Source organism: Frieseomelitta varia, unplaced genomic scaffold (assembly GCF_011392965.1).
Source record: "Frieseomelitta varia isolate USP_RPSP 00005682 unplaced genomic scaffold, Fvar_1.2 scaffold_483, whole genome shotgun sequence".
NCBI classification, from domain to species: domain Eukaryota; kingdom Metazoa; phylum Arthropoda; class Insecta; order Hymenoptera; family Apidae; genus Frieseomelitta; species Frieseomelitta varia.
In genome coordinates, this window is record NW_025110238.1 from 223,255 (window position 1) to 238,100 (window position 14,846).

At 44.2% G+C, this 14,846-nt stretch overlaps 1 protein-coding gene across 5 annotated transcripts in view; it reads left to right on the top strand.

Moving 5' to 3' along the window:
- Nucleotides 1-14,846, top strand: part of LOC122532917 (Down syndrome cell adhesion molecule-like protein Dscam2) — a 187,235-nt gene that overhangs the window by 137,967 nt on the left and 34,422 nt on the right. For all 5 annotated transcript variants that reach the window (XM_043662107.1, XM_043662108.1, XM_043662109.1 and 2 more), the window contains 2 exons: nt 169-494; nt 9,710-9,959. In XM_043662107.1, coding sequence (XP_043518042.1) covers nt 169-494; nt 9,710-9,959 — 576 coding nt within the window. The remainder of the gene's footprint in view (nt 1-168; nt 495-9,709; nt 9,960-14,846) is intronic.

Here is a 14,846-nt window from a genome sequence, read left to right on the forward strand (position 1 = left end):
ACAAGAGCCCTCGAGGACTGCAGGTATTCAGCGATTTTCCCTGGTATATCCGAGGCCAAAAATGTCAAGTGTCTCTCGTGGAGTGCAATATGAAAACGTATAGATTTATCGAAAGGCCACGAACGACTGCTGTTAACGACTTGCCAACGAATTTCTTTTCGTTTTCAGACCCTCACACACCAGTACCGCCAAGGTTCAACGAACGAGTGAGTCCGGCCCCTATACGCACTGGTGAGACGATCGTCCTTTCGTGCATCTCCCAGGGAATCCCGCCGCCCATGTATCTATGGTTTCGCGAGTCCGTGACAGGCACGGCGATGATCTTCAATTCAGAAAGGATCTACACGAGAGCGGGCGTGCTGGTGCTGCAATCGGCAAGGGCAGAGGATGCCGGACGATACGTCTGTCACGCCAACAATACGGCTGGTTCCGAGATGGTCGAATTGGAGGTCTCCATTATAAGCAGCCTCTCCATCCACCTGGTACCTCAACAGGTTAGTTTCCAGTACTTTCGTTTAATCTTCGTACCCGTACCGACCCCGTACCTTTCAATCCCTTTCAGCAGCCCTTGAAACGATTCCTTTCGATTGGTCATTTTTAGTCGAACTTTCCTGTAATTTTTCATTTTTTATTAGCGTAGTGTCGGTTGTTGTAATTAATCTGTAGTTGTAACTACAATTTTGTTTAAATATAACAGATGGCCTGTTGATCATAGAAATGTGATAAAATATGAATGCGATGCGAAAAGTCCAACGTAGGTCTGGCTTTTCTTTAAAAAAAAAAAAAAACCAGAGTCGAAATACCGAGTAGTGAGAGTCGTGAGAGAGCATTCAGAAAGGGCTGTTAAAAGTGTCAATTGTGTTGTTAAAAGAGTTGATTTGAGTTGTTGATTCGTGCTGATTGAATGTTAGTTGTCTTGTTTAATTATTTGTTGTTCTATCATCCTATTAAATAAACATTATTTATATTATATCTCGACATTAGTATTTTCGTAAATTCGACCTCAGTATCAAAGTATAATTCAATATAAAGGTAGAGTAGTTTCTCTTTTATTCAGTCGCGCACTAACTGGCTGAATCCTCATCTGTCATTCTCGGTATTTAGTACGAAGGGAACTTTAACGAATTTCATTTTCTACGCTTTATTTCGTCGCAATGACAAATGGCTACTCTTTATCGTACTTTATCGTGCATCGTTTTTGGGTCAACCAACCATTCGTTTGTTCGGTCGAAGATACGGTTCTGGAAGGAATCTACCATACAACGCAACGCGAGACAATTCAACGACCAGCGATCAGTTCACTTCTGGCAGACCTCCCGGTTATTCTCAAGGCACATTCACTCGCGTCTGCACGAAACCTTGGAAATGGTCGTCTTCCCTATCATTTCAAAATTCTCTTCCCTCCAGTTAAAAATCCCTTCCATCCACACCGACTTCTCAAGATAGACTCCGATTGGAAATAATCTGAAATTTATTCCCTTCGTCCGCTTCGATTCGCCACGATATATAGGCTCTAATTGGAAGTAATCCAAAATTTATCCCGAGGAAAGATTTCTACCGCTTGCAGTTTTCAACAGGTTAGCATCCGTTCGTTTCTAGCCCGATTGGACGTCGCCAGCCAAATCGATTTCGTTTCATCTGCTCGAATGGCGACTTTGAGCTGATTTAATCAACGATACAGATACAACGTTAATAATTATTTAAACGAAGACACTCACTTTACTCTCAGGTAGCTGAAAAAGAGGGAAAAGTGCACGGTTCGCGTGCCGTCTCAACAGGTTAAAGGCACTCTATCTCGGCGTCGCTTGCTTCGATTGAATTTCTCGAACGAACCGAACGATCCTCCCCCCTCCCTCCTCCCCCCATTCCGTCGGATAATCCCAATCCTTCGAGAAATCTCGGAAGGCGTCGCGCGACGATATTCTCGATCGAGGCTAGACGACGAACGACGCGACACCTTTTTGCCGCTGCTGCTGGATGCGACATCCGTGCCCGCGAGATCCGTTTCCGGCCTCTCGACGAAGAAGGGATGACCGTTGTGTGTGTGTGTGTGTGTGTGTGTGTGTCGTGCAGGAAATAAATTCCACAACGGGTGTGCTCAACGCGACCGTTGAAACGCGAAAGCAAAAGGATCGCGGCGGTTCTCTCGATGATAAGTAGCTTCTCTTCATCCGGCCGATACCTCAACAGGTTAGCCGCTTCCCTTTATTCTATTTCGTAAACGAGCTTGAGAGCTATCGCGGTTACTTTTCTCTTCTTTCCTTTCTGCTTTCTGTTTTTCTTCTCCCCTCCCTCCCCCCTCCCTCCCCCCTCCCTCGCCCAGCCGCGTTCGTTTCCTTTCCAGTCAGAGGAGAGGCGAAGGTCTCTCGACTGAGCCACGGATTCTATTTTCAACGGATATCTACAAATTATCCCCCGTTAGCTCCCTCGCGAACGTAACAGTTCGTTGCACCGTGGCTTTGTTAAATCGATGAGATATTCTCGTTTTCCCTCGTCGTCGTGGACGAGTACTTGCCGGTTTTCTCGGAGCTCGGCGATCTCTGCTTCGCGAACAAACTCGCGTCGGAAGGGAAATGAGAGGAGAGAGTCTGGTCTTCAACGTCGTCGTCGTCGTCGTGCCCGGAGTTGTTGACTAATTCCCGCCGATGTGGATAATTGAGTATCGCTCGTCGGAGTAAACACGATGACGAGGACACAGACGAGGTATGTGAATCAGAGCAGTAATAAGCATCTTACGGGATTTCGTGGTCCGTGACCTGAAATATTACCCGAAAAATTACTGCTTTTTTAGCGCACTCTGCATTTAAACAACGATGAATTGGGAAATTACATCTAGTAAAACGATGGAGGTTGGTCAAGTAGCGAATGCGCCAGGAATATGATTTTTGAAACCCATTACAAACTTTCAATACAGAAATGTGAAACTAGTAACTAACTGAAATCATTTTACAACATGTGTCAGAAAGAGCTCTATCCATATTTTACGGATTTATCACGACTCTTGAATATGTAGTAAAATAAAATTTGCAAATTATTAATACATGGTTTTAGGTATAAATCATTTATATTTTATTAAATATTTCTAAAAACAATTTTCAACTAATTAAATTTTGAACTATTTTAAATTATTGTTAACATTCAATTATCAAATTTATTTTAAATTTTTAACAATTTTATTATAATTATGTAGTGCATTGGTTATGACAAATAATGTAAATTCTATTATTCATTAGTGAAAAATTATGCTTATTAATTAAAATTTGTTACTCGAAATTTTTCTATAAACTACTTTGCCTATCAATAGTATGATGATAACAATTATGTATTTAATTATTTACTTGTTATTTATTTAATATAAATCTTTAATATTTCATGAAACATATATACGAAACATATTTTTATATATCTTGCAAAATCGACTAAAGAACCATTTTTACAAATTTGGTAAAAAGGAATACGTTACATGCTGCAAATTATATTTTATATTTTCGAGTGATGGAATAAATTTCAACTGAAATGGAATTTTATATTTCTGTTCATGGCTGTTGTTAAGACGAACTCAACGACTCACGTATGATATCATTTCTTGTTGGAACATATCTGGAATTGCATTATATATTTGTGCGCAAGTGACGTTATAAATTGGTCAACTAAATATCAATCTGAATTGAATTTGACGGCTATAATATTTGTAATAGACTAACACATAATACTGAGATGTGCTTAATTCTTCATTCCAATTTTCATCAATCTCTGTTTTAAATCGTTGTATTCCTTCATCGATCAAGTACCACCACGTTCAATTCAATAAATGATTCTCAAGCAGATATGGCAATATTGTCCATATTTTTTAATTTTAATTCTCATCATTAGTAGTATTGTAGTGCAAAACTTGCCTGAATTGATACAACAAGATGCGACACGAAAGTGTAAAGGGGTCCTGAGACCCCCCCACCCCTCAATCGTGGGCCGAAAAAGTATATTGTATGCAAGGTCTATTCATATACCTCGTCTGTGATGAGGATAACGATAGGCCGAGTAATCTCGAAAACATTGCTCGCTAGCTGGAAACGTTCGATTCGCATCTCGATTCGTAAATATCGGCTGAGGGAAATAACGAGCAACTCTTGTTTCCTGGCCTGCTCGCCGTAAACGCGACGCTGTTATTAATTAGTATTAACTTCCGTTAATTAGTAACCAGGTTGGCGAAGGCGCCTCGTCCCCGTCGGGGGCGCTCCACGCGCAGTTCTTCGTAGTTTCTTTGATCTTTTAACAAGCTTTGTTACTTGTGTCCGTGATGTTTCTCGGGACGATGAACGTGACCATTGTGACAATGATAAAAAAGAGTACCGAACGAACCGATGACTCTCTCTCTCTCTCTCTCTCTCTCTCTCTCTCTCTCTTTCTCTGTATGTCATTGTGAATCGATAACGACGTGTGTCAGCGACTCGCAACGATCGCCAATCATCGGTTGTGCGATCTGTCGCGCCGCGCTTGTTCAAAGTTATTGGATCCCGGTCGAGGCCATGGATAAATCGCGAAAATACGCGCCACGTAGCGTGTTGAGCGTAACGCAACCCGCGCGAGGTGCCAGGTCAATCTCGCAAATCGTATATCCCAGTCAAAACAACGAAAATCGCCGCGCCTGGCACAGTGTGCGGCAGGATCGCGCTGGATTTGACCTACGGGATCGTTGGTAAGCGTATTAACCGTGGCGTCGATTGCCCGTGCAAAGCGGAATAATTAATAACGTTTCAAACGAAATGTCAAAGCGCGCGGAAGCAGGTTGATCCATTCAACCGGTCCTTCTCCCTCCCCCTCTATCCGCGCGCGCGATCGTTGATTCGATTTGCGGTTGAAATTTTCAAACTTGTCGCCGGACGATTCGACGCTCGATTACGGTGATACTCGAACAGCCTCTACAAAATGCATCCTTTCTCCCTCGGGAACTCGAGAAGCACGCTCGAAGCAGTTGCGTCGGGAATCGGTGGTTCGCTCGTTCGTTCGTTCGTTCGTTGGCCAAGCTCGTGAATTTCAGCGTTGCCGGAACAGAAAACAAACGATGGTTTTTAACGCGCGTCGAAATCCGAGAATAGGAGAAAGCGGTCCTGTATAAACAAAAAAAAAAAAAGAAATGGGGGAAAAATAGGATGGACAAAATGGTAGCTACCATGGAAGGAGAGAGGATCGATGAAATAGCTAGTTCGTTCGCCGGAAGTCTGTCGCATAACTTTTCCAGTCATCAGCAAAGAAACGCTCATTGCGGACGGATTCTCTCCCGTATATTAGCCGCCATTCGCTTCGATCGCACTTTCGTCCATTAACGCGGCCGACTTTGCCGCCCCTTTGTTAAAAGCATCGTCGCGTCTTTTCGACGCGTAATCAACTTTTCGGTCGACTGTTTCGTTCGCGTTGCGTCCTGTCTCACCAAAATCTCTGTTTCGTAAAGCACTTGCTCTGACTCTCTCTCTCTCTCTTTCTTTCGTCTCATGAAAATCTCTCGCAAGCGATACAAGGCGGGTCGACTACACGAGAAAAGAAAATAAGCCAGCGAAATCCGATTTATTCGATTTTCACATAACAAAGATCATTCCATTCGTCTAATCCTATGGAACGTTCGCTCGACGACGTTCCCGCGAGCATAGCGAATCGAGAATATTCCACTACATTCCGCCCCGGCCTGAGCACACACAGTCTTGCGCTCGTTCCGTGGAATTTATGATTATTTGCTCCTATTTTTCCAGAAATTCTCGCAATAATTCCATCTGCGTCTGTCTCTCTTTCTCTCCTCTACTGCTTCTACGCCCGGTGTAGCAGACGTCTCGGAAGAAGACGTCGAGTCGGTCTATAACGCGGTTATATCGACAATGTAAACGTATCGCTGGTTGTCGTAATAACGCGACGATACCGCGAGTAGGAGACAGGGATAACAGAGACAAAGCGGGTACCGAGGTGCAACTCGACGCCCTCGTAGATTTGCCCTTTTCTTCTTTTTCTTCTCCTTTTTCTTCTTCTGCTCCTTTCCTCACCTCTTGCAGCCAGCTCGTTCGCCTTTAAAGGTGCCATCCTTGCGCATCTTATTTCCCGTTCCTTCCTCTGGTTGCTTGAATGCCGTATCAAAGGATATTTAAACCTAAGGTCTTCGGTTTGAAAGAAAGTTTCCTTTAGGGTCGCGAGACAAAAGAAGCCGGGAAGGCGAGAGCAACGCGCGCGATCCTCTCCACGGTACTTAATGGCCGTCGTGGTGGTTCGATTTACCACCCAACGATTTCACTGCCCTTGGACCAACCAGTTTCACGAACGTCTCGTCCTTAACCCGTATCTAAAGTAAATCGCAGTCCCGTGATCCTGGAGTTTTAATGTACATGATAGAACGTGGACGTCGTTCCTTTGAAAAGAAAAATATTCTTTTTGTAAAAGAAAATTTTGCACGGATCGAAACTTGAAATAATGTTACACGTTGTCTCCAAACATTTTCAAATCCTGTCAAACGAGCCTTGTCTATCCAAATTCAAGTGTCATCCATTAAAAGTGCGTGCTTGGGGCTGCTGTCTTTACAAACAATCGCACAGATGACGATCAAATTGCGCGAAAGAGGACTTTTAAAGTCCGTGAAACAGTAAAGTGTGTTTAACGAAGGAAACCAGTCGTGGACACTTCAAGGAGATAACGATTCCAAGCATCGTAGCCGCATTTACACTTAGTCGGGAAAACGGTGTCAGCGTGTTGGCAATCCAGTCGAAAATATTTAGTTAATCGTGAAGCATATGTAGACCACGAGGAACGTGTCTTAACAGAAAGCCTAAGTCGTTGAATTCGTGAAATGTCGAGATCTTTACTTGTCTCGTATACTGAAAAGTTTGAAATGATGAAAAGCACATTTCGTCGCGTCCAAGCAACAATCGCTAGCAGTGGGCATTGGCCACACTATTAATCGAGTTCGTGGTAGTACTTCTCAATCCGTGCCAAATTTCGTACAAAAGGAATATTTTTTTCCCATAAATGACGTCTTATCAAACACACTATAAACCGATAGCCGGTTCATCGCGGGTTCTTCGAGTCTCACCGCCCGAGAAAATCGGTCCTGCCCCTCTCGTGCACGCTCCGTGCATTATATGCTCGGGGCATCTCTTCTCCGATGCTTTGGCGCATCGAACGGCTTTCGAAATTCATGACCCGAGGGCGGTCGCGTTACGAGAGAACCCAGGCCAAAGTGTACACTGTACAGTGTACACCCATATGTGCGTATATGTATTTATTGATGTATCGATGGTAATCGGGGCGCAGAATCGTCGTTGCTGTGTATCACCGCCGGCCGGATAAACGAGCCTCTTCAATAATACATAAGACGGATTCCTGGCGAGATCAAAGGCTCGTTTCCTCGATCAATGATCAATTAAGCGACTCAAGATGCATATGGAGATGCCAGTAGGCCACTCCACTCAACCGCATTCCGGTATATATCGGATTCGGTGTGCCCCGCCGCGCCGCTAGGCATTCGGCCTATCGCGTCCGACTATGTCGAGACTTTTCTACTTACCGCGCCGCTTAATCCTACCATTACCATCGTTTCGAACGCTTTCAACCGTGATATCGGTGTGCCGTGCATTGTCGCGTATTACAGCGTCATTTCTCTCTCTCTCTCTCTCTCTCTCTCTCTCTCTCTCTTTCTCTATCTGCTAATTAGCATGGTAAATAACTGATGGCAGCTACCAAAGGGAACGAAAATTTAATAGAAAAGAATACATCGGTGCTCTAGATTATTATAATTACTCCAATGGTGTGTGTGTGTGTGTGTGTGTGTGTGTGTGTGTGTCTCGTTGGAGTATCCGATAACTCTCTTCCTTTGATTCCAGCTAAATGGAAACGCCGTATTGAGAAACCGGTCGTCCCTCCGACTTATTATTGTTTCGTACGTCAACGTTCGCCGTTTGTCGGTTTGCCGGCCGCAACCCAGTTTACACAGAACGATTCTCATTAATGATAAATCAGATGGACCGACAAACTGATCAAAGGGAGATGACCGCGCGCGCTGCCCGGAAAGCAATTAAGCTTTCGAAGATAGACGACGAGATATCCCGACAGGACGTTCGATTCGCCGTTATGCCGCGCGTATGCCACGCGCGCTGCAATTCGCTCCGATTGTGCGTAAGCACGTTAGGCGGTTTTCTATCTTTCTGGCACCGGTAAAGAGCGATAAGCTCGCCACGCGATAGCTTCCTCTTTTCTTTTTCACCGTCATGTTAGCCATCGGCCGGAAGCTTTCATAATTTCGACGCTACGCTTGACAGGGGATCAAAGGAGTCGATAGTTCCCGTCGAAATTTCCAGGAAACGGGGAAGGAGATTAATATAGCGATTCCTGTCGGTACGCGTGGCGAACAAAGCTCAACCGCGATATTATCCGGCTTCGTTCGTGCATGATCTGGATCGTAAAGAGCCGCGTAACCGGATGTACGCTTCGTTTGTCAGCCGACGTGTACGTACGTTCCGGCGACGAGCCATCCTTTGATAGAAGTCACGTCCCATCGGGTATCACTGGTAAAATTCGTGTCGTTAATGCGTAACGAGAAATTATTTTACAAAGATTATTTTACAGGTAATATTGAACCGTCGGCTCCTCGAGATCCTTCCTCAGCTGTGCACGTACTGTTGGAAGACAACGATATGGGGCGAATGGGATGCGTGCGGTGTGTTTATGCTTATTGGTGTTAGAGCGATGGCGAATGATGCAATCTAAGGAACCGCGACATTGTATAGCGTGACTCCACGAATTTTCCATTAGTTTAGCGTTAGTTTCGTTCGAGCCGTAGAACAGCCACCGCGTGTCGCACATCTAAAATTCTACATTCGTTTTATTCTTAAGTTGTATTTAATCATATTATACAGGGTGTCCTGGGTTCTTTTCGCCAAACTGCGAGAGTTTATTCCAGGGGCCAAAAGAAGGAAAAAAATGTTAAATGAAGTTTGCGAATTAACGGTATGTTAAGGAGACATAAACAAATAATGATAAATAGTTACTCGCTATTTTTAAAGTCTCACTTCCAAAATGATGTCCTTCTGCTCGGCTTGACATCGATGAAAAACTGAATTTATTGCTCTATGCAGTGTCTCAGTATCTTGTTGCATTTCAATAAATACATTTTTAATACGCTGCACAAGAGCTTCATTATATGAAGTCACTTCGGTCGAGTAAACTTTTGTTTCAAAATACTCCATAGGTATACGTAGTTACAAGGATATCGGATAGATCCGTGTTTATCAACATTCATTTCCAATTATGAAACATGAGCAGGCTAGTGCAAAGGAAAGGAATGACTGAAAAACTCAGTAAAATACTATCTATTTTTGATTATGTCTCTGTAAGAAAGCGTTAATTCGCGATTCATTATTTCACTGCATAGGCGAGTACCCGCTGTACCTTTTGTTATTTTAATAAATATATTTTTATTACAAAGACGAAATTTCAACACGTACGCTACCGGGAATCGATGATGTTCACGTCCGATGGAACGTTCGCGCAGCTGCGGTTCCATCGGTTGGAAGCAGATTCTTTTCTCCCGGGCGAAATCGTGACGTAGCCAACTTTCCCCCGCCGGAGAACGATATTAAGCTGTAGGGACAAGTCTCGACGATATTAAAAGTGACATTTATTGGCGAACGTGTATGCCAGGTGAACGATGTAACGCCGGAATCGATAACTGTTGCAGGTCACCGTGGACCTCGGCAAGGACGCGGAGTTCCAGTGCTCCGTCACTGGCCAACCAATCCCGGTGATCTTCTGGACCAAGGACGGGCTCCCCGTGGGAGAAAGCGCCTCCGGTAGAAGCAAAATCACGGGGAACGACGGCTCGACGTTGCGCGTCTCGTCCGTGGTGAGGGACGACAAGGGGATGTATCAATGCTTCGCGAAGAACGACTACGAGATGGTACAGGCGACCGCGGAGCTGCGGCTCGGGGGTGAGTGCCTTTAATTCTTAATCGTTTTAGTGCCACAAGCTATTTAACAGAGTTAAATAGTTATTAGAACGAGCGACGATTAAGACGTAAAATTTCCATTAGAGACGTGAATGAAAGATGAAAGAACCAATGAAATGGAATAATTTTATAATGCAATGGAGTAGACGAGCTTCCATTCGTGCATTTTACGAAATGCTATTTAAATCGCCAAAAATACGCTGTTTCGTATCTATAAAATTTCTAACAAAAATAAAAAAAAAAATTGGTCATTTTGATCATGCTAGTAGTTCTGGTGTTGAACTGTTCATGAAACTGTTCCGAAAAGATGCCAAGAAACGCAATCGCGCTGTTTTGTAAACACTGTCTATTTATACAGGTGGTTTAGGTTTAATTGAAAAGGAAGTAATTAGGGAAGCAAGCTTCAATATGACTGACGACGATATGGCGCTGTAATTCGAGTGCATTGTACATACATTGATCACCGCGACCAAACACTGTGGCATTATTCGACACGAAACAGCACGATCGCGCTACATGGCGCTAAAACGGTTGAAACGGTTGAACTTTTATTCGCCCCTGTTTTACGAACAGTGCGTGGGGATAAGACGAGGAGAACGAACGAGGCTTGTGGAGGGTGTGCCGTTAACGACGTGGTCCTGGCGCTTGAAATTACCTTCTCGAAAGTTAAAAATTTAACGCCAATGAAAATATATATACCTAGGCGTCAGACTCCGTAACCGGGTGGTTAGCGAAGTAACTCGCTGCACCCCCTGCTTCTGGCGGGTACAACACGAGGATGTACTTAAAATGTACGTTGTGCGAAGCGTCAAGACGGATTAGCGTACCCCAAGCGCTCGTAACCTGCCCTCTCCCCGAGTTGGGTTGCGCCGGCTTCGTGAAACTTTCATGTAAAAGTATCCGCTCTGAAAATAATAAGGCTAAATTGAAGCTATTAACGGGCCACTGTTAATCAAAAGACCGGCGCGGCGGTCTCCATTGCGAAACTTTTCCTATGACTGCTTCGCCGATAATTTTTTTTTTCTTTTTTTTTTTTTTTGATCGCTTTCCATCGACCATTCGCGGCAACTAAGTTCGTTAAACGGGATAAAAAGAAAAAAGAAAATAAAAAAGGATGGAGTATTACGTATTACAATGACGCTTTATCCAGTTATCCCGTCGGATGAGTTAAATATTTTTAATTAACGGGGAAGTTCGCCGGCCAACAGGCGCGCACCCCAGGTAGCTTCGTTCGACACTTCGAACGAGAAAGAGACTTTCTTTCAGCGACGAGAAACGCGTCGAAACTTGGTTCCCCGTCGGCTGGCCGATATCGAACCAAGTATAAAATTCCTCGACCCTTTAGTTTCGCTCAGAGTTTCACCTGGAATTTATATCCAGCTTGGCAACACGATTCCACGCTTCGTCGCATCCGGTTGCTCGCCCTTTTCCGACTTATCTCCCAGCCAGCGTTGCCGCCCTAACCTTCTCCTTTATTCCATTTTACCCTCTCTCTCTTTCTCTCTTTCTCTCTCTCTCTCTCTCTCTTTCTCGTCTCTCGTCGCGCGCTTTTCTCCGAGGAAAAATTCCTCGTTCAATACGCGCGGCAACCGAATTCTTTCATTACTCCCGCCGAGTTGCTCGGCGATCTCGTCGCGTCTCACCATGGTCTAGCCCATTCTCGCGAACGGAACGAGCCGGGTTCGAGAAGGGCGACGCGACAAAAAGCTCTCCGCTCCGGGGAGAGAGAATAAGGACCGCGCCGTGGCTCGAGAACGAGCGAAAAGACGAGAGAAGGAGAGGAGGAGGCCGAAAGGAAAAGGACGAAAGGAAAAGGACGAAGAAAATGGCGTAGAGAAGAGTAGGGGAGGAAAAACCAACGGCGAGAGAAGCGTCGAAAGGAAGAGAAGGGAGGGAAAAAAAAAATGCTTAACGAGGGCGATGCATAATGGAGAAAGGAGAAATCCACTGGCTGGCGTGCCGTGAAATAAATACATACCATTTGTCTTAGTCACGAGGGTGGGAAGCCGGGCCGAGGTGGCTGCCGCCAGCTCGTCGAGTGAAAGAAACGCATCGCCAGCCAACGACGATGGGATGGGAACGTTGGTTAAAAGTGTTGGTATCCGGTCGAAATTCCCGTGCAAAACCCGGCGACGAACGAACGAACGGACGAACGCAGCTAGGACGAATGGCCGCATCGTCGACCGAATATCCCGCGGCTGACGTCTTTAAAACTGGCGTGGCACGGGGAAGAGGTCGCATCCCTCACGCGACATAATCCATTATCTTAAACGACGCTGTCAGTCGAGCGTCTTAAGTGCACGTACATACCGACCGCTATTTTCGTCTTAGTGTCACGTGCAACGAGACAGAGGCATCAGCCAACATTTCTCACCGACCGCGTGCCGACCGAGTACCGATGTCTTCGTTCGCCATCTCCCGTCTCTATTCTTATCTCTTGTTTCGCCAGCCACTTGGAAACTCGTGGCTAGAACTCCGAGAAGAGAAGAAGCGCGGAAATTTCTGACCGAGCGGCAAAAAGACGGATCGTACGGAGCGTGACACGCGATATTGGTTTCTAATGTAACGAATTCGAATTCAAATTGGCATTCGACGGGTATCGATCGAACGAACGAATTAGAAGCGTGGGAACTTTTTAACCGAGACGATTACTCGGAACTGGCTCGACGAAGACGAACAGTGCGTTTTATTTGACCAACGTTTGTGCATCTCGCGCGTATTGAACGACCTCGTCCTCGTCGAACGAAGGCAGCGGAGAAAAAGACAGGCGTCCGTTTATCTCTCAGCTCTCGACTCTATTTCTCAGTCAGGCCGTTGCGCGGTGGAAATTTTTAAACGTCGAAAAGAAAGAAAAAAATATTGGGAATTTCGCCGATCGTTCGGTCGTTCGGCCCCCCCCCCTCTCTCTCTCTCTCTCTCTCTCTCTCTCTCTCTCTCTCTCTCACGTACACACACCATGGTTAATGACTTTCCCTCTCGGTTCACCGACAAGTCACAACGTTCTGGCTCCACATGGTTTGCACACGATTCCATTCTTTTGCGCGAATGCACGGCCTCCTTCTCATCGAACGGATACCACTGTTCTTTTAACCCTCGGAAGCTTGCAGTCCTGTGCCGGGGTTATTTCTGACTCACATGGATATTCTATTAAAACTTATTTAGATCTCCCGAACGGCTCACCGATACTGTACTAACGCAGAGTCACGGTCGCTCAAACCGAGATCCTTACCGATACTGTACCAACACAGTGACAGACATCCGACTCATACAGAAACATGTAAGAGCATATAGGAACAAATAATAATCACATGATTATGTATTTTTGCAGGCATTACATAAAATTTTCCGGTGTTGTGCCGAATGGGCACTGCAAACATATCGATCACAATTATAGTTGCATATTTATTGTTTCTACTTATGGTTATTACTCGTTGATAATGAAGACATTACGTCAATAAATGGAAACAAATATAAACAACGGAAAAAAGTAATAAAAAGAACAAAAATAATAATAAAAATAGTAAATTAATAATAAAAATAGTAAAATATTAAAATAGTACAGCCCCTTCGTAACCGAGTTATTTTATATGGGATTTCTCGCGATGGTGTTCTTCGGAACCACTCAAGCCGAATTACAAAGGACGCACAAGAACCAAACTTCGTCTTTTCGGACGAGGCTGCAGGTCCCCGATTTGACACACTAACAGCGAAAGATGGAAACCTATTCTAGTGCATTGTCAGTAACAACGAATGAAAGAAGAGCGGAGAAAAGATGTCCCTAATTTCGTTTCAAGTTAAATAAACGTGTCTTTATACAGAATGCGCTGACATTGAATTTACAAATATTAACTATCTTATAATTAACTAAAACTAAACGCACTCAACTTAAAACTGAACGCACGCAACTTAAAATTAAACGCACGCAACTTAAAGCTAAGACGCACGCATCCCACGATGTCCCTCGTCGTCCATCGGTGGCCCGCTGGAGGCCCAATAGTTTACTTATCAACTAATTATCCCTACAGTTCAGTTTAGACCATGAAATACACAAAGCAAAGAAATTTGCACCGTCGAAACTGAACTGTAGGTTGCGTAGTTCTCAGCTTGATATCGTTTTACAAAAATTTGAGTTTGTAAAACGATATCAATTACCAGGTCTCACCACGAGGAGGTGACTACGTACGAGACCCGCCCGGGCCCTAATCCCAACCACCCTCCATTAACAAACATACAAATAACTCTGCATTCGTAAGGAATGCCGAGGCTTTATTCTACTTGGCCCGAGGTTAAACAAAAAGGAGACAGACGTTCCGTAGTTCAATCTCAAACTTAAGTCTAAATCTTAATTCTAAAACTCACATATGAGCTTGAACTATGGAACTCTCTCCCACACAACGATCGCATTAACAATAAGTTCATATCCCGCACAATCATACAATACATATAATACATAAAATAATACAATCATACATTACATACAACGCATACAGATCATACAATTCGTACAGTTCATACAATTCACACAGATCACAGCTCATACAATTCATCTAATTCATACAGATCATACATTTCGTACAGTTCGTACAGTTCGTACAGTTCGTACAGTTCGTACAGTTCGTACAGTTCGTACAGTTCGTACAGTTCGTACAGTTCGTACAGTTCATACAGTTCATACAGTTCATACAGTTCATACAACTCATACTATGCACACAATTCACACACTGCACACTATACACACAATACATAAAATCATACAATTCATACAATAATTGTACAATCATTCGCAGACCTACCAGCGCATTTTGTATCAAAGACACGTTTATTAAACTTTGAACGAAATTAGGGAAACGAAACTATTGACACGCTTCA